This window comes from Dipodomys spectabilis, unplaced genomic scaffold (genome assembly GCF_019054845.1).
Source record: "Dipodomys spectabilis isolate Male_0828 unplaced genomic scaffold, ASM1905484v1 ptg000108l, whole genome shotgun sequence".
Lineage (NCBI taxonomy): Eukaryota > Metazoa > Chordata > Mammalia > Rodentia > Heteromyidae > Dipodomys > Dipodomys spectabilis.
In genome coordinates, this window is record NW_024870785.1 from 11,217,140 (window position 1) to 11,237,611 (window position 20,472).

Below are 20,472 nucleotides of genomic sequence, written 5' to 3' on the forward strand. Positions count from 1 at the left end.
AAAAAAGACTCCCAAAACCAACCAGCCAAACACTTCCAAAAACGTGATCTTGTACAGGAACCTATTTCATTTAGCTTTATGTAAAAATGTACATAAACAAAAAATATGTTGTCCTCTCCCTGATACTTTAGATCTGTGTGTATGATTTTTAAACAGCTTTCTGGAGAGATAATTTGCACAGTACAACATTAAGTGCTCAATGACCTTTGGTAGAGTTAAAAAATTACCCAACCAGAGGCTGGGAAGGTGGCTCAGCAGTAGAGTGCTTGCCTTGCATGCGTGAGGCCCTGGGTTTAATTCCCCAGCACCACATAAGCAAAAAGGAAAAAAAAGCTGGAAGGGGTGCTGTGGCTCAAGCGCGAGCCTTGAGCCTTGAGCTGAGGGACAGCACCCAGGCCCAGAGTTCAGGTCCCATGACCGGACCCCCCCAAAAAAATTACCCAACCATTACCACAATCTAATATTATAACAGTTCCATCACCCCAAAGGAAACCTTATGCCTATTTGTCTGAATGTGTTCTGGTAAGGTATGTTAACTCTCTGAGCAATGTTCACTACTTAATATAAAGCCAAACTTGTATTCCACACAAAGGTTGTTTATGACAAAAGCTATTACTCAGATGAGCTCAAGAATCAAATGACAGTTGGGCGCCACGGGCTCACATGTGTAATCCTAGCTCCTCAGGAGGTTGCAAACTGAGGATTGAGGTTAGAAGCCATCTTGGGCCAACAAATCTGTGAGACTCTTATCTCTAATTAATCAGCAAAAAGCTGGAAGTGGAGGTTGGCTCAAGTGGTAGAATACCCAGCCAAGTAAGCAAACTGAGTAATCACAAAGTCCTGAGTTCAAGTCCCAGTACTACTGAAAACTGAAAGGATATTACCCAGCAGAGTGCAGGCCTGCCTGGTGTGGGCCATCTCCTTTGCATCATCCACTCCTTCAATCACAGGACTACCTCCTTGCTTTGTGTAATGGAAGTTATTTGCATCTCCTGCAATGATGGAGACATGAAAGGCTTAAAGTCAGAAACTGTGATGTGTACAGGCTGCACAGTCTGGAGTACTTCCTGTGTTTTCAATTATACTGTAACACAAAACTCCAAAACTACATAATGGGATACAATATAAATGTAAATACCTTAGTTGGTGATATGGGCAGTACTTTTCTATGAGTTTAGTTCCCAACTACATGTTAGAACTATTTCTTCAAATATTTTGCTCAAGGCAAAATATTTTAAATATATGCAAAAATTTTCAGATTAGAATAATGAACCCTATACATTCTTCACTTGTCATAAACAAGCATGACCTTAAGGCCAGCCCTGTTCTATATAGAGAGAGCCCCTCCCTCTTCCCCAGGCCTATGAGTTATTCATAAGCCAACTGCAGACTTAAAAAAATCACTTCACTCATAAATACTTCAGCATAAAGTAATACTATATTTAACAAGTAAGTTTTAGAACCTCAGAAATTAATGGAGAGCAATACCAACATAAGTCTCATGTGGCATCATACCTAATCGTAGCATTTTAAATTCAGGTAACTTTGCTGAAGCACAAAGCTGATAGAAGATATGGTAGTTTCTCTCTTCTTCTGCCTTTGGAGGAGGAAAAAATTTCAATTATAGCATTTTAATATAAAATCTCAGAAAATTCCATTGTAAAACATACTTTTAAATATTTAATTACTTCAGGGCTGGGAAGGTAGCTCAGTGGTAGAGTGCTTGCCTCACATGCATGAGGCCCTGGATTCAATTCCTCAGCACCACATAAGAAGAAAAAGCTGGAAGTGGTGCTGTGGCACTAGCCTTGACCTGAAGAGCGGAGTGACAGCGTCCAGCACCAGAGCCCAGGCCCCACGACCAGCCAAAAAAAAAAAAAAAAAGGAATATTTAATTACTTCAATTAGTAAAAATCCCCAAAGTTATTATTACTTATTTGTAATTAAACTTTCTGATTCAACGTATTTATGCAAGCCAAGCACTGTGTATGGCAAGTACCTTAAGTCCCAGCTAATCAGGAGGGGGCTTGAGACCAAGAGTTTGAGGCCAGTGTGCAAAATACAGTAAGATTTGGGCTTTTAAAAGATAAAAACAAGCTAGGAACTGGGGGATCATACTCAACTAATTAAGAAACGAGAGAAAATAATATTTTGTTTTGTTTTGTTTTTGTGTGTGTTGGTTGTGGGGCCTGAACGTTGGGCCTGGGCTCTGTCCCTCAGCTCTTCAGCTCAAGGCTATCGCTCTACCACTTGAGCCATGGTGCCACTTCCAGCTTTTTCTGCCTATGTGGTGCTGAGGAATTGAACCCAGGGTCTCATGCATGCAAGGCAAGCACTCTACCACTGAGCCACCTTCCCAGCCCCGAAAAAATATTTTATAACTGGACATTCATAAAGGTTGTATAGGATGAGAAAGGACAGAGTAGAAAATAATTCAGTAAGAATTATTTTTAAAGAATAGAACCAGCTGGGCACCAGTGCCTCACGCCTGTAATCCTAGCTACTCAGGAGGCTGACATTTGAGGATCACAGTCAAAGCCAGCCCAGGCAGGGAAGTCCATGAGACTCTTATCTCCAATTGCCCACCAGGAAAGTAGAAGTGGCTCTGTGGCTCAAGTGGTAGAGTGCTTGCCTTGAGCTGAAAAGCTTGGGAATGTTGTCCAGGCCCAGAGTACAAGCCCCATAACTGACAGAAAAAAAGAAAAGAAAAGCTACTCAGGAGGCTGAGATCCAAGGATCCTGGTCTGAAGCCAACCCAGGCAGGAACATCTATGAGACTCTTGTCTCCAATTAATCAGCAAAAAGCCAAAAGTGGGGTGTGTTTCAAGTGCTAGAATGCTAGCCTTGAGCTACAAAGCTAAGGGAGAGCATCCTGACTCTGAGTTTAAGCTCTGGTACTGGCATAAAAATGAGTAAAAAGCAAGTGGCACTGTGGCTTAAGAAGCAACATTAAAACTGTTAAAAAAAAAAAAAGAGTAAATAAATGAATGAATAAACTAAAACTTATATAGGCTAAATGCACATCTGCACATACATGTGTAAATCTTATTCAATATGAAATATCTGCTAGTTGAATTAGTGAACAATTTGATATATAGATGGCCATAGTCATAAGACGTAAGTGCAATGGGGAGGCTAAATGATTTTGTGCAATATTCAATGCTATTTTCTAATGACACTTTGTAGTTTCGTATGTATACAAATATTTTGGCTGAAAAAATTATCCAAAGCCGGTGTCATTGACTCATGGCTGTAATCCTTGCAACTCAGGAGGCTGACATATTAGGATCGCAGTTCAAAGCCAGCCCGGGCAGGAAAGTCTGTGAGACTCTTATCTCCAATAAACCAATAGAAAACTAGAAGTGGTGGTGTGGCTCAAGCGGTAGAGGGCTTGCCTTGAGCTGAAGAGTGCAAGGACAGCGCCCAGGCCCAGAGTTCAAGCCCCATGACCAAAAAAAATAAAATAAAAAAATAAAAAAAAATTCAATCTTTGCTAGAGTCAACTGTCTTCTGTAGTTGTTTTCAGGAAATACACAAATGTGCTTAATCTTCTGTATCCTTTGTTTTTGTATTTTAAAATCACTATTTTCCAAATTTAAAAAATCATGTATAATTCTAAGGTCATTCAAAAATGTTTCTTGAAGGGCTGGGAAGATGGCTCAGTGGTAGAGCGCTTGCCTTGCATGCCTGAGGCCCTGGGTTCAATTCCTCAGCACCACATAAGCAAAAAGAAAAAAGTCGGAAGTGGCGCTGTGGCTCAAGTGGTAGAGCGCTAGCCTTGAGCTGAAGAGCTGAGGGACAGCGACCAGGCCCAGAGTTCAGGCCCCATGACCAGACCCAGAGTTCAGGCCCCATGACCGGACCCAAAAAAAAAATGTTTCTTGATAGTCTTTGCCCCACATATGTCCCTACAAATACAATTACAATAACAGTACATTCAAAATTGAACTGTAATATTCTATCATCACATCTGTTGATTCAGCAGTATATCCAGATGTGTGGATATTACTATTAATAAGGTCAAGGTGAGATTTTTTTCATGATTAAAGAGGACTGATGTCTGGCGTGGGGAAGGAAGACACTGGTCAAATTAGCAACATACCAACAATCCCAATGCTGAGTAGGTAAGAGACCAGTGGCTGAGCATGCTCAACTAGAAAAGCAGGTGGGTCCGTTCCTTTGTACTGTTAGGACCACATCCAGTCTGATTTTTACTGGCTGTGTGACTCATTTTGACATACTGAGCATTCTCAGTATTCTCTACTCTGGGAACTGGGGAACAATGGAAATCACTGCCGCATCTCTAGATAAGACAATAAAGATTAGGCCTTACCATTTAATATTAAGCAGCATACTAACCAAGGAACTATTTTTCCTATTAATTTCACCTTTTGATTTCAGTTTTTCCTATCAATTTGACCTTTACTTATCAATCAAATCTTGGGCTTGATATTCTTGTAGATGTACCTATGTCTCACTCTCTTCTGACTACTAGTTTTCAAAAAGTCTTGTGGAAGCATGCATGGGTGGAATAACACTGCTCTGTGTGCAGCTGGATAGTAGAACACTATATCCCTATTCAATCAATTATCATATTTTAGGTGCTCACAATCAGACACAACCCTAAGGCCAAAGCCAGGATGGGTAGATGAGACTGCTAATGTGTGCCTTTTGACATGCCCCAAATATTTTCAAGAGCATTACAGACTTGGCAACAGAAGCCCCATTAAGGAGCTCCTGAATCTCCAGATCTCACAGTCTGGGTCACATACTGGGTTATGAAGAGTCGGGCCTGGGCATTGCCCTGAGCTCTTCAGCCCAAGGTAAGCGCTCTACCTCCCTTCCCAGCCTGAGCTCTACTACTTGAGTCACAGTGCCAATTCTGGTTTTCTGGTGGTTAACTGGAGATAAGAGTCTCACTGATGTTTCTGCCTAGACTGGCTTTGAACCATGATCCTCAGATCTCAACCTCCTGAGTAGCTAGGATTACAGGCGTGAGCCACCAGTGCCCAGCCATGAGGAGTCTTGTTTGTTTTTTTTGTTGTTGTTTTGTTTTTTGTTTTTTTGTTTTTTTTTTTTTTTTGTCAGTCGTGGGGCTTGGACTCTGGGCCTGGGCGCTGTCCTCAGCTCCTCAGCTCAAGGCTAGCGCTCTATCACTTGATCCACAGCGTCACTTCCGGCTTTTTCCACTTATGTGGTGCTGAGGAATCGAACCCAGGGCCTCATGCATGCAAGGCAAGCACTCTTACCACTGAGTCACCTTCCCACCCCGAGGAGTCTTATACTAGAAGTTTCCCAAAGATAAATCCATACTCCCTAGTAGGCTATAGGTGAATACATGCCTCCTGGTACTGCAAACTTGCAGATCAGAAAAGATCGAGAAGCCAGGTCTGCTGATATATATATAACCTATAATCCCAGCAATTCAGAGGTTGAGACAAGAGGATTGAATTTGTGGCCAGTTTGGACTACATATTGAGATCCTGTCCTAGAATAATATAATAATACATATATATTGTTAGTGACATGAGCTCTCTTCCCAGAGCTTAGTATACTCCTTCCCTTTTCCATAGCTTAGTAATCTCCATTCCTAGGCAACACTAAGCCCATTTAGTAAAGGCAGTAAATAATCAACTCCAATCCCCTTTACCTTGGGATGGCACTTCTTTGGGGCAGCTACAACCATATAAGGCAACAAGAGCCCCTTGGAGTGACCTTCAGGTCTGGGAAGTTGCTGAACCCCTTATCTATTATTTGGACAGCAACCATAAATCCTAGTCCACCATGATGAAGCCCTTGGCCCACATGTCCACACCAGGTCTCCGTCTCCTAGCCTCTTTTAGCCCTTCCTAAACCTCCTAGGTTATATAGGTCACTTCAGACAATAGCCAGTGCTTCTTCTCACTTCTCCCTTATGAGAAGGGGTCTTGCCTGCCCCTTTCCTGGCATTAAACCTTGCTTTGTTCTCTGTACCTGGGTATCTGCATGGTTCTCTGGCAAAGTCTAATTTACCCTATCACACATGAATGCAAACAGTGAATATATGTATCAATAACTGTCTTAGATACACATTTACACATGGGTTATGAAGATTTTTTGTTGTTGTTGGTCATGGGGCTTGAACTCTGGGCCTAAACACTGTCCCTCAGTTCTTCAGCTCAAGGCTAACGCTCTACCACTTGAGCTACAGCGCCATTTCTGGTTTTTTGGTGGTTTATTGGAGATCAAGTTTCACAGACTTTCCTGCCTGGGCTGGCTTTGAACCATGATCCTCAGATCTCAGCCTCCTGAGTAGCTAGGATAACAGGCGTGAGCTACCAGTACCTGGGTATGAAGAAGACTTCTTTAACTGTCAATATTCTACCTAAACAATACCACACTCTAAGGGAAGAGAAGGAAGAAGATGGAAAGAATTTTGTTTTTCTTGAGTTGAGCTCAAGAGGTAATTCAGTGAAGGAATAAACCAACACCATCTTTCCTACCAATTTGAAAACATATGAGACAACACTAAAATAATAGCATCTCTTCTTAATTAAGCTTTCCAACAGGAATGTATAAGAAAGTCAAGATTATCGGAGCACTGGTGGCTCATACTTATAATCCTAGCTACTCAGGAGGCTGAGATCTGAGGACTACAGTTCATGACCAACCAAAAAAAGAAAAAGAAAAAGAAAAAGTCAAGATTATTAAACCTAAATTGGTACCCACTCCCAAAGACTATTATTAGCCTTCTTCTAACAAGTCTTCACTTCCCATATTTCTGTCCAAGTGAAGTTTGTAGTAATGTGTACAAACAAAACACATCACACACTACCAATCACACGGCATTCACACAGCAACATATATGAGTCCATGTACATGAGTGTAAGCCTGCTTACCTGGAACACCACTCTGGATTTCTCTAAAAGGTAAGTTCTCATATTGGCACCGATGATTCGATATCGCTTATCAAAGCCAATCTCAATATACTTCCCAAAACGGCTGCTATTGTCATTTCTGGTTGTTTTAGCGTTTCCAATTGACTAAGGAACAAGGAGAAAATAAGATTTTAGAAGTGTTATTTATCATAAGACATTTACAAAGTTTGTGCAGAGAGAGAAAGGACAGAGTAGAACATAATTCTTTAAAACATTCTTTTAAGAACCAAGCCAGATGCTGGTGGCTCTTGCCTAGCTAATCCTACTCAGGAGGCTGAGATCTGAGGATCAGTTTGAAGCCATCCCGGGCAGAAAAGTCTGTGAGACTCTTACCTCCAATTAACAAGCAAAAAGTTGGAAGTGGAACTATGGCTCAAGTAGTAGAATAAATGACAGAGTTAAGATAGATCATTAATTTGCTTTAGTCTTTAGGGTCTCTTTAGAAACTATAAGTTTCTATCATCTTCAAGCTACAAATCTCGAGTCCAACTGCTTATAACCGTGTAATACTCATCAAAAATTTAATGCCATTTTTAGTAACCAGAGGAAGTAAAACTTGGTTCTGGTTTTTGATCGTTATTATCTAACTTGGAAAACATCTGCTACAGAATGCAGACTGTAACAGTCTCTAAGTTAAAAATTAAAATGGCATACATCTGTTTTTTGACTTAGGTGATATGCTTCTAAAAATTCTCTCTCAAGGCAAAGCAAAAGAAAGTGGAGTTAGAAAAGCAATTTATTCACATAATGCATACATTAAGTGTTAATAAGTTTATTTCATTTTATAAGCTTATCACCTTTCATTTTAGCAAAGTGTGTTTTAGGATTAGTATATACAAACCAGATGTGAAGCCAGACACTGGTAGCTCATGCCTGTAATCCTAAAATACCCAAGAGACTAAGATCTAAGGATCCTGGTTTAAAGTCAGGCTTAAGTCCTTGAGACTCTTGAGTCACAGCTCCACTTCTAGTTTTTTGTTGGCTGAATGGACATAAGAGTCTCTTCAACTTTCCTGTCCAGGCTTGTTTTGAACTTGAATCCTCAGATCTCAGCTTCCTTAAGGAGCTAGGATTAGAGTCATGAGCCACCAGAGCTCAGAAAAGCCTTTTAAAATCTTAAATTTGCTTAAGACTTGTTACTCTCTTTTGACAAAAATACCATATTTCCTCCTGCCATGCTACTTCACAGAACTTTCCAGTTTTCTCTAGCTTCTTTCTGTAGCACATCTAGCCCTGTGGGCCTCTCAATTTGCCAAGAATAGAAATCCTACTGCTCCCAGAGGTGGGGAACCATTTTTTTGCCAAAGTATTATTGTGACATAACATCATTCAAGGGTCATAGAAAAATTATCAATACAAGTGGAAGGTCCTTGGGCAGCTGAAGAAGAACACAGATTTCTGTCCTGTAGGGACCAGATTTCTCAGGCCTTATGCGGCTCGCAGGCCGGAAGTTCCCCACCCCTGCAAGTCTAAAGGGAAACCCTGTAGGGGGGAGGTCACAGCTCTGTGACTTGAGGTGTCACACACAGCACTGCAAACCAGGCACAATTACCTCTGCACAGATTATTGCAAACACGGTGTACCAGGCCAGTGCTAACTCCGTCTGTGATTAGCTGATAAATAACGCTTGACAAAGGAAAAAGACAGGAATAAAAACAGGTCCATCGGAATTTTAAACAACAGAGGTTTCTGCATGTTCCAGTTAATTTCTTTCTACTTAATAAAACTTGTTTTTTTCTCTATTTTCTTTTCTCTTCTGTTTCCTCTCTCCTCCCCCCTCTTTCTGTTTCTCTCTCCCTTGCTCCCTCCTTCCCTCCCTTCTCCCTCTCTCTCTGGAAGTCCTGGGGATTGAACCCAAGACTTCAGTAAGCACTCTACAACTTGAGTCATGTCCCTGGTCCTTATATTTTTTGTTTGTATTTTGTTAGCATGACCCTATCTCACTAACTGCCTGAGCTACATTGAAACTTACAAGCTTCCTATCTCTGACTCTTCTAGTTGGAATTACAGGCATGAAACCACGACATACAACCTTTTTTCCATTTTCTTATAAAACTATAACTTTCTTAAAGGCATTTAATAAGTATTCCTCTAGTCATAAATCTTTTTTTTTTTGTCGGTTATGGGGCTTGAACTTTGGCGCCTGGCATAAATCTTAAAATATCGAATTCTCATGCGACCAATGTCATTGCCTTCAGCATAGGCATATTAAGTTTGTGTGTCTGACTTTTGAAACTACAACATATTTTCATAGTTCTTCTATGCTCAAGAACATATAGTTAAGGGGCTGGGAAGACAGCTCGATGGTAGAGTGCTTGCCTTGCATGCATGCGGGCCTGGGTTCGATTCCTCACCACATAAGCAGAAAAACTTCAGCTCAAGTGCACTAGGCTTGAGCTGAAGAACTGAGGGACAGTGCCCAGGCCCAGAGTTCAGGCCCCACTACCGCCAAAAACAAAAAAAACAAACTAACAAACAAAAAAAAAACACACACATAGTTAAGGGCTGAGGCTACAGCCAGTTGGAACAGCCCCTGCCAGCCAGCATGAAGCCTTGAGTTCAAACCCTAGTACTGCCAAAAAACCAAACAACAACAACAACAACAAAACCATTATCATTACTGAATCTCTCCACCGAGCCATACATGTGATAAAGTCAATAAAAAAAAGAAAAAAGCCAGGTGCCAGTGACTCACGCCTATAATCCTAGCTACTCAGGAGGCTGAGATCTGAGGATCACAGTTCAAGGCCAAAGCCAGCTGGGGCAGACATGAGCTTCTTGTCTCCAATAAACCACTAGAAAACCAGAAGTGGCTCTGTGGCTCAAGTGGTAGAGTGCAGGGACAGTGCTTAAGCCCAGAGTTCAAGCCCCACGACCAACAAAAAAAAAAAAGAAAGAAAGAAAAAGAAAGAAAGAAAGAAAGAAAAAATGTTTATGAGATCATGGTTTAAATTTATAATTTGAATTTAGGAAAAATATTAAAATTACAATTTATGAATAACTAGGTTGTCCTAAGCATAGAAAATGAACTCTGAAGGCACATGCCTTCAATCTCAGCACTTGGGAGGCTGAGGCAAGGATGTGCAAGTGTTAGACCCCCTTGAGCTGTCTCAAGGTAAAGAAAAAAAAAAAAAAAAGAAAATGAATTGTGAGTAAAAGAATAATGGAACTCCCTAGGCACCAGTGGCTCACACCTGTAATCTTAGATACTCAGCAGGCTGAGAGCTGAGAGTCAGTTCAAAGCCAGCTGACACAGACAAATCCAAGTGATTTTTAAATCCAATTAACCAGCAAAAAGCTAGATGTATAAGGTGTGCGCCAAGTAGAACACCATCCTTGAGTGAAAAAAGCCCAGTGAGAGTGTGAGGCCAGTATCAAGCCCAGTATCAACACAATAAATAAATAGGATTACAGGTATTACTCAGGAGGCCTGTTCTGAGAATCACAAGTCAAAGCCAGCCTGGGCAGGAAAGTCTGGAAAGTCTGTGAGACTCTTTTTTTTTTGGATCCGGTCATGGGGCCTGAACTCTGGGTCTGGGCGCTGTCCCTCAGCTCTTCTGCTCAAGGCTAGTGCTCTACCACTTGAGCCACAACACCACTTCCGGCTTTTTTCTTTTTGCTTATGTAGTGCTGAGGAATCGAACCCAGGGCCTCATGCATGCAAGGCAAGCGCTCTACCACTGAGCCACCTTCCCAGCCCCCATCTGTGAGACTCTCATGTCCAATAAACTACCAGGAAACGGGAAGTAGTGTAGTGGCTAGTGCTCGCCTTGAGCTGAAGAGCACAGGACAGTGCCCAGACCCAGAGTTTAAGCCCCATGACTGACAAAAAAAAAAAAAAAGACGACGACGAAAAAGAAATTCATTCATGCTTGAGCAATAGCAAAGCCTATGTTTTAGAAAAAAAAATTAATTAGAACTCAGGGTGGAATGATTAAGTTGTACTCTCGTTAGCAGCTATGGGGGAAAGGATGAGTCAGTCAGCTCACTAGGCAACTATTCTGTTGGTTTAAAATGCAGTGTTAGGGATAAAAGCAGATTCCTCTCTAGCCACGCTTCACTGAAAATGTCTATCTTCATGGAACATTCAGTTTCCCTAGAGCTCTTACTAGCAAAGAGAAAAGGGTTTTCATAAGTTGACACTTTTTGACATGTGCTATACACAACAATTTTTATGTTACTTTATTTTTTGCAACATGCTTCTTCATACAAGACTAGAGAACACAGCTTTCTTACCTCCATGATGGGGTTGGAAGCCAAGACTTTCTCCTCCACATTGGCCTCACTGGCGGAGCCACTCACGGTGGCAAAGTATCTCATAGCGTACTTAGCCGAGACGGTTTTTCCTGCCCCAGATTCTCCGCTTACAATGATGGACTGATTTCGCTCATCTCTGCAAGACAAAGAAGAGCCTTCTGGTGCTGCCTGCTTCTGACTGTGACTCCCATCCAAGGGACCAAAGTCTCTCCCTGTCCCCCCATAACATTGTGGGAAGAAATGATTATGAGCAACTACTTATAAACTAAAAAGTGAACTGAGGAGAGCCAGGCAGGACCTCTGGTGGTTACACTTGTAATCCTAGCTACTCAGGAGGCCAAGATGTGAGGATCCCAGTTCATAGCCAGTCCTAGGCAGAATAGTCCGAGAGACTCTTGTCTCCAATTAACCAGCAAAAAGCAAGATAGAGAGCTGTGGCTCAAGTGGTAGAGTGCCAGCCTTGAGCAAAAAGACCTAGAAAGAGCAAGAGACCTGAGTTCAAGCTCCCCACTCCATAAAAACAAAAACTGAAACACCTCTATGCTCCTTTAGTATTTTAATATTTAATAACAATCCAGGCCATTTTATATTTACACATAGCTAGTCACCTTAAAATATCTAAGACTTAGCAGAAAGGAATTCATTTTTGCTTCCCATTAGCAAAAAAAAAAAAAAGAGAGACAATGAAAGCTCTCCCCAACCTGGCCATTTGCTTATAAGCTTCTTCAGCTACTGCAAAGATGTGAGGATCCATGTCCCCCATGTTCTGACCACTGTATGCATTGATGATGTCTTCTCCATAGATGGGCAGCTGTTCATAGGGATTTATAGCTACTAGGACGATTCCTGAGAGGAGGAAAACACAAAGAAAAATGTCAGCAACACTCTAGAAGATACTTCAAACTTGTACAACAACATGGTCAATACAAACTTTATTTCAATTGAGTTCATATCCAACTGGTTAACTTCTAAGGGTCAAAATACATTTGCCAAGCACTGGTGGTTTACACCTATACTCCCAGCTACTTAGGAGCTGATATCCAGAGGATCATGTTTCAAAGCCATCCAGGAGAGGCTGGGAATGTGGCTTAGAGGTAGAGTGCTTGTATAGCATGCATGAAGCCCTGGGTTCAATTCCTCAGTACCACATACACAGAAAAAGCTGGAAATGGCGCTGTGGCTCAAGTGGTGGAGTCCTAGCCTTGAGCAAGAGAAGCTCAGGAACAGTGCCCATGCCCTGAGTTCAAACTCCAGGACCGACCAAAAAAAAAAAAAAAAGCCAACCAGGAAAAGTCTACAAGAGTCAGTCTCCAACTAAGCAACAAAAAGCTGGGCCCAGCCAGCAGAAGCAAAAAGGTTTATCCCAACAAAAGTCTATCCTACACTTCTGAGCAATTGAGAAACAAAAGAACTGCGCTAAACTTGAACCCACTCCCAAAGATGTCTCATGGACATCAACTCTTCAAGTAGTTTTGATTTGTTTTTTTATGTAAGGGATGAAAATGGCTGGGAATGTGGCTTAGTGGTAGAGTGCCTGCCTAGCATGCATGAAGCCCTAGGTTCGATTCCACAGTACCACATACACAGAAAAAGCCAGAAGTAGTGCTGTGGCTCACGTGGTAGAGTGCTAACTTTGAACAAAAGAAGCTCAGGGACAGTGCCCAGGCCTTAAGTTCAAGCCCCAGGACCGACAAAAAAAAAAAAAAAGATGAAAATAATTGGTAAAGTTGGCATTATGCGTGACATATAACTTTTGTGGGGGCAAAATCCAAAAGATGGACCTAGTGCTTTTTATGTTAACTGCATATATTCACAAATGACTTAATACTGCACAAAATGCAACTTAGCTAAATGAGTACAGGAAATCTTCCTGATAGCTCCGGAGTAATTTTTGTCCATCACAAGAAGTCTAACCATGGCCTGCTTTCCCCAAGCATGAGGTATTTTCAATGCTTTGGCCATTAGCAGAACGAGTGCACAATGCCCTCAGACAGTGGGGCGTACTTACCACAGTATGTATAAATAAGTTTGGAGTCAATAAAACGGACTCTGAGATTATGGAGCACAGCAGGCTCGTGAAGGTAGCTGAGAGCTGTGAGGTCATTTTCACCAACGAGGATGTCTGGGTTTCGTAAATGAGGCAGCTCCTTGGTTTTTGGATCGAGACGGTACTCCAAATCCTGAAAACACAAAATACAAATGTCTGGATCAGTCATGGTAATGAATGTGGAACAGGCCCAGCCACTGTGCTTATTTCCTATTTCTGATTTGCTTCTCAGTTCTTTTTTTTTTTCTTCTCAGCTTTTAAATATTCTAATTTCCTGCCTTTTCTCATGTCACAAATGCTGGTGGAAATGAGAAACGAGAAGGGTATCTTAATGTATATTCATTATGTTTGTGAGCTGCACATGGTGGTACATGCCTGTAATCCCAACATCATGCAGCAGAGGCAAAAGGACTGTAAGTTCAGGGCCACACTAGGATACATAGCAAAATCTTGTCTAAATAAAATAAATAAAAGGCTGGAAATGTGGCTCAGTGTAGAGTGTTTGTCTAGCATGCATGAAGCCCTGGGTTCGATTCCTCAGTACCACATACACAGATAAAGCCAGAAGTGGCACTGTGGCTCAAAGGTAGAGCACCAGCCTTGAACAACGAAGCTCAGGGATAGTGGCCAGGCCATGAGTTTATGCCCCAGCCAGTACTGGCAAAAATAAATGAATAAATAAATGAATAGCTGGGCACCAGTGGCTCACGCCTTTAATCCTAGCTATTCAGGAGGCTGAGATCTGAGGATCACAGTTCAAAGACAGCCCGGGCAAGAAAGTCTGTGAGACTCTTACCTCCAATAAACTATTAGAAAACTGTAAGTGCCACTGTGGCTCAAGCAGTAGAGTGCTTATCTTGAGCTGAAGAGGGCAGGGACAGCGCCCAAGCCCAGAGTTCAAGTCCCATGACTTAAAAAAAAAAAAAAAAAAAAGAAATGAATAAATATCTTACCTTTCCTTCCTCCAGGTGAAGTAGGAGGACTTTATCTCCAGGCTTATAATCTTTGAGCAACTCTGCTGACTTCCAGACTTCCTCAGGATCAGGTATCCAAACCCTGGCAAACTAGAAGAGAAAAAAAAAAAAATTTAAACTAGCAAATTGCTTTACAATCATAGATAAAACATATTGAGTTTGTGTGTGTGTGTGTGTGTGTGTGTGTGTGTGTGTTGTGTGTGTAGGGTGAGCTGCACAGCTCTATTTCCAGCTTTTTGGTGGTTAATTGGAAATAGACACCCATTTTCCTTCCGCAGCTAGCTTAAAACTTCGATCCTTAGATCTCAGCCTTCTGAGTTGGGAGTATTATAGGCATGAGCAATTAGTGCCTAGCTTTACTTGGTTTTAATAAAACAATTTTTTTTAAAAAGAAACTTTAGCCAATATGTAATACTTATTTGTTTATTTATTATCAGTCCTGAGACTTTAACACAGGGCTGGGACTCTTTACTTGAGCTCTTTTGCTCAAGGCTAGCGCTCTTCCACTTCGAGCCACAGGGCCACTTCTTGGTTTTTTGGTGGTAAACTGGAGATAAGTGGTGATTTGGAGACTTTCCTGAACTGGCTGGCTTTGAACCCCAATTCTTAGATCTCAACCTCCTGGGTAGCTAGAATTACAGGTGTGAGCTATCAGCCCACAGCTCTGGATTTATTTTGAGATAGGATTTTGCTGTATACCACAGGCAGGTATTGAACTCAATCTTCCTACTTCTGCCTTTCAAGGGTTGAGTTTACAAGCATGTGCCACATTGCCTAGAGGGAGACTGAGCTTTTATTTATTTTTTTAGTTTTTGCAGTACTGGGGTTTGGAGTTTCCCACTTATTATTTTTTTGGTTGGTCGTGGGGACCAAACTCTGGGCCTGGGCGCTGTTCCTCAGCTCTTCAGCTCAAGGCAAGGACTCTACCACTTGAGCAACAGCGCCACTTCCAGCCTTTTCTGTTTATGTGGTGCTGAGGAATCGAACTCAGGGCCTCATGCATGCGAGACAAGCACTCTACCATTGAGCCACCTTCCCAGCCCCAGAGAAGACCAAAAAGTTAGCCAGCACTGGCACCAGTATTTAGCCCCAGCAGCACGATCTTTCCTGAACTGTAGAAAAATTTATTCTGGGATGGGGCTGGGAAGGTGGTTCAGTGCTTGCCTTGCATGCATGAGGCCCTGGGTTCTATTCCTCAGCACCACATAAGCAGAAAAAGCCAGAAATGGCACCTAATCTCAAGTGGTAGAGCACTAGCCTTGAGCTGAAGAACTGAGGGACAGTGCTCGGGCCCCATGACCAACCAAAAAAAAAATTTTTTTTTATTCTGGGGTGAGGGGAGCCAGAATTAAAGCTTATGTTTGCTTTATATAGTAAATGTCACCTGAAAATGTAATGTTAGGTAAAAATTTACATATAATTTTTTGTTTGTTTGTTTGTTTTGTCGGTCGTGGGACCTGAACTCTGGTCCTGGGTGCTGTCCCTCAGCTCTTCAGCTCAAGGCTAGTGCTCTACCACTTAAGCCACAGCACCACTTCTGGCTTTTTCTGCTTAAATGGTGCTGAGAAATCGAACCCAGGGCCTCATACATACAAGGCAAGCATTCTACCACTGAGCCACCTCCCCAACCCAAAATTTACATATAATTCTATTTTTACAGCTTGAGTGGTTCTGCTGGTTTAGTAGCATAACCATCTCTTTCAGGCAGAATTTACAATTTGAATCTTTCCTTCTGTGTTTCACCTCTGCAAAACCTCAGTAACTTGGAAACCACTGTACAGGGGAGGAGAAGAGGGAATCTGTGGCTAAGGGCCAGAGAAGTTTCACATACTGGACATCTGCAATTTTCTTTTTTTTTTGCTCATGCAAGGGCTTGAACTCAGGCCTGGGCACTGTCCCTGAGCTTCTTTTGTGCAAGGCTAGCACTCTACCACTTGAGCCACAGCACCACTTCCAACTTTTTCTGTTTATGCAGTACTTACTGAGGAATTGAACCCAGGGCTTCATGCTCTACTAAGCTCTACTAAGCTACAATCCCACCCCAACATCTGTAAGTTTCTTTGAAAAAGACTTCTGATGTCAACTGGAACCACCTTGGACAAAAAACAAAACAAAACAAACAAAAAACACTTCTGTTTAGATTTTTGCCCTTTTATTGTGTGGGTGTGTATGGGTGCTGAAATTGAGTCTTGAACTCATGCCTGGGTGTGTCCCTGCGCCTTTTTGCTCAAGATACTCTATTACCACAGTTTCACTTCTGGCTTTTTTGGTGGCACTTCGTTGAAGATAAGAATCTATTGGATTTTCCTGCCCTGGCTGGCTTTGAACCGTAATCCTCAAATCTCAGCCTCCTGAATAACTAGGATTACAGGCATGAGACACTGGTGCCTGGCTTGCCCTCTTCATCTTATAAAAATGTGTGGAAAATGGCCCAAATGGTCTGTTTGACCAGCAGTACATTTTGCTCTCTGTAGGCTTGTATTATGAATATTCATAGTAATGAGGACTCCTAAAATGACAAGTGTTTAGACTCAAGTCATGGTCAATTTTGAGAAAAACAATTAAATATACTAACGTGCATAAATCCTACAAACACTACATTAAAGAAACATTTTGTCTATCCAGACTCTCCCTTTAAAACATGTATATACACAAACCAAGTCCCATCCCCCTAAAAGACTCTTCCTGGAGGCCCGTACCCGACTCTACAGCATGCAGTCATCCAGTGTGTTCTCTAATGGTCCAAGAATGGGTATGAGAGAGAGAATGGGAACTATTAAGTAGATAGAGACAGAAGGTGGCAGACCTTACACATGGCAGGTAACGTAGCCCATCACAGAGCTTCTTCTTCCTATAGTGCCTCGGGTCTCCACTGGGAACACTTCTTCCCATAACACTCTTGGTGTCTGCTCAACCAATGAAAAGGATTGGGGCAGGTCATGCGCAAACCCTTGAGCAATCAGCACAAAGCCCAGGCAAGAGGACATGGGAGAAACTCTTTACTATAATAACCACCCTCCAAGAGGACTCCTATGGACTCTTCTTTGGGACCTCTGCAGCTCTCCTTTCACTTTCAAATTAACTTATTCTTGTTTATTTAAAAAACAAATAAAATATGTGCATAACTGGGTGCAAGTAGGTCATACCTGTAATTCTAGCTACTTCAGATGTTGTCATCTCCAGGCACATGGTTCAAACCCAGGCCTGGCTGGTGTGGTGGTGCATATCTGTCATCCTAGCTGCATATAAAGCAGGAGGGTCTCACTTCTAGGCCAGCCCAGGCAGAAAACCCATAGGATACCATCTCAATGAAAGAAGCTGGACATGGTGATATATGCCACCATTACAAGAAGCTTATAGTCTAGGCATTTGCTGAACAGGGAGCAAGACTCGAAGTTAAACATAACCAGTCAAGAAAAGGGCTAAAGGTATAGCTCAGCAGTAGAAAACCTGTCTAGCAAGTGCAAGGTTCTGAGTTCAAACCCTACTCATAGACATACACACACACACACACACACACACACACACACACACACACACACACACACAGTGCATAATAGGCCCTAATATACAGTCTTATGAACAGATCACATTTGAAATGTGACACAATACTTTTAAAATGGAATTGGAAAACTTGAGATGGGTGGGAACAGGATGGGACAGATGAGGGGAACATGTTGGATGGGATGACACAGATCAAAATGTATTATAAATGGACAGATTAAACTGACACCTCTGCATACAATTTTTTGGAGATAAAAAAAGAAAGTAAGACATTCTTGATTCAACTGGCAAACCAAAGGGGGAAGAGATACTCATGGCTAGCAGACTAGAAGAAGATCCTTACCAGCAATACATCCGACAAGGACCTAATATCCAAAATATACAAGAACATCAAGAAATTACCCCCAACCAAAACTAATAAGCCAATCAGTAAGTGGACAAAGGATCTAAAGAGAGACTTCTCAGAAGAAGTGAAAATGCAAATACATACATGAAGAAATGCTCAACATCCCTGCCACAGAGGAAATGCAAATCAAAGTAACACTGAGGTTCCATCTCACCCCAGTTAGATTTGCCAACATGGAGAATTTGAACAATAACAACAAATGCTGGCAGGGATGTCAGAGAAAAGAAACCCTATTGCACTGTTGATGGGAATGTAAACTAGCACAACCACTCTGGATGGTGGTTTGGAGATTTCTCACCAAAAAAAAAAAAAAACCTAAACATAGAACTACCTTAGAATCCAGCCTTACCACTCTTGGTCATCTACCCAGAAGATTACAAATCAGGATAAAGAACTTGCACATCCATGTTCACTGCTTTGCTAATCACAATAGCCAAGTTATGGAAACAGCCCAGATGCCTTTCAATAGATGAGTAGATTAAAAAAGAGTGGCACAAAAAATGTGGTACATATGGCACAATGGAATTCTACTTATTATGTCATTTGCAGGAAATGGATGGACCTAGAATAAATCATGTTATGGTGAAGTAAGTAAGCCAAGCACAGAGAGACAAATGGCATTTTTTTTTCTCATATGTGGAAGCTAGATTAAAATACAACTGGACAGAATAATTTATACAGGGCTCTATGCATATTTACATACACACACACACACACACACACACACACACAAGGAGGATACACTTAGAAACCCAAAGGCTTAGGCTCCTCTGACTATCTAAAGTACTGAACATCTAAGTACTATTTATCAAAACAAATTCTAGGAAATGGAAACAGATCTTATTGGTAGTGGTGGTGTTTGCTGTTGCCTTTGCGGGGAGCAAAAGGGGACACGGGAATGGATGGATGAAGAGTGAACAAATATAGTCATTGTACTCAATATACACTATGTAAAAGATTAACTACTTGTGGGCAGGGATGGGAGGGAGGAAAGCAAAGGGGTGGCATTATCCAAGAACTCATTAACTGACTTATGGAATTGTAGCCCCTTTGTACAATTCTTTAATAACAATTTTTTTAAACACATGATATAATCACAGTTGACATGGGCCTGACTAAATCTGGTCTTTGGCCTACAATAGTATTCTTGATTCACATAAATTCACCTCTACCTTTCACTTTGTTTATTTTGTACAGGTACCAGGGCTTGAATTCAGGATCATTTGTTCTCATGTAGCTTTCTTGTTCACAGCTAATGGTCTACCACTTGAGTCATACCTCTAGTCCAACTTTTTGTTGGTTATTTTGGAGACATCTAATGGACTTTTTTCCCTAGGGTAATTTCAAACCACAATCCTCTAGATCTCAATCTCTCACCTAACGAGTATGATTACATAGATCATACTTCAGAGTGTTATGACCGTCTGCAATTACTGTGATGTTATTGTTTGTTTACTTCTTTCTTTCCTCATTAGAACATAAGCTGTTCTGCTGTTCAACAATACATCCAGTACTCAGAACAGTACCTGACACAGATGGTGTTCAGTATTTAAGGGTCTCAAAATAAAAAACCACTTCAAAATTTTTTTTAAAAGAGAAGATTTTTCTCTCTCTTTTTAAGGGTAATGGACCAAGGACAAGATCTCACTATCTTGCCTTGTTTGTTTTTAATTGTCAAGGTGATGTACAGAGGGGTTACAGTTACATAAGTACTTTTCTTGTCAAACTTGTTACTCCTTCCCTCATTTTCCTCCCACTTTCCCTCTCTCCCCAAGCACCCCACCCTCAGTGGTACAGATTATTTCCAACATATTGTCTTATGATTTTTGTTCCCCCTTGTCCTTTGTCTCACCATTCTGTTGTTTCCCTTCCCTTCCCTAATTCAGATAAACGTATGAATTTTAGAATAGCATGGTGGAAAGAATCACCCAATCACTTTATTTTCTCTTATTATTATGTAATTATAAAAACTTGTAACTTTCACTGGGCGACTGCACCCATCTATAATCCTAGCTATTAAGAAGGCTGAGATCTGACTCCTGCAGTTCAAAGCCAACCATGGCAGGAGGGTCTGTGAGACTTTTACCTCCAATTAACCACCAAAAAAAAAAAAAATTCAGAAGTAGAGCTGTGGTGTAAGTGGTATAACACTAGACTTGAGCAAAAAAGCTCAGGTGCAGTGCCTTGGCCCTGAGTTCAAGCCCAGGACCAGCATCAAAAATCAAACAAACAAAAATAAAGCCCTTGGAGCTGGGCACCAGTGGTTGACTTCTGAAATCCTAGCTACTCAGGAGGCTGAGATCTGAGGATCCTGGTTCAAAGCCAGCCAGGGCAGGAAAGTCCATCAGACTCTTATCTCCAATTAAC

At 41.5% G+C, this 20,472-nt stretch overlaps 1 protein-coding gene across 4 annotated transcripts in view; it reads right to left on the reverse strand.

The window, feature by feature from the left end:
- Window positions 1–20,472, reverse strand: part of Myo5a (myosin VA) — a 126,834-nt gene that overhangs the window by 76,150 nt on the left and 30,212 nt on the right. For all 4 annotated transcript variants that reach the window (XM_042687448.1, XM_042687446.1, XM_042687447.1 and 1 more), the window contains exons 2-8: window positions 14,175–14,285; window positions 13,183–13,354; window positions 11,876–12,020; window positions 11,154–11,310; window positions 6,879–7,022; window positions 1,516–1,597; window positions 885–992 (exon numbers count right to left, since the gene is read on the reverse strand). In XM_042687448.1, coding sequence (XP_042543382.1) covers window positions 885–992; window positions 1,516–1,597; window positions 6,879–7,022; window positions 11,154–11,310; window positions 11,876–12,020; window positions 13,183–13,354; window positions 14,175–14,285 — 919 coding nt within the window. The remainder of the gene's footprint in view (window positions 1–884; window positions 993–1,515; window positions 1,598–6,878; window positions 7,023–11,153; window positions 11,311–11,875; window positions 12,021–13,182; window positions 13,355–14,174; window positions 14,286–20,472) is intronic.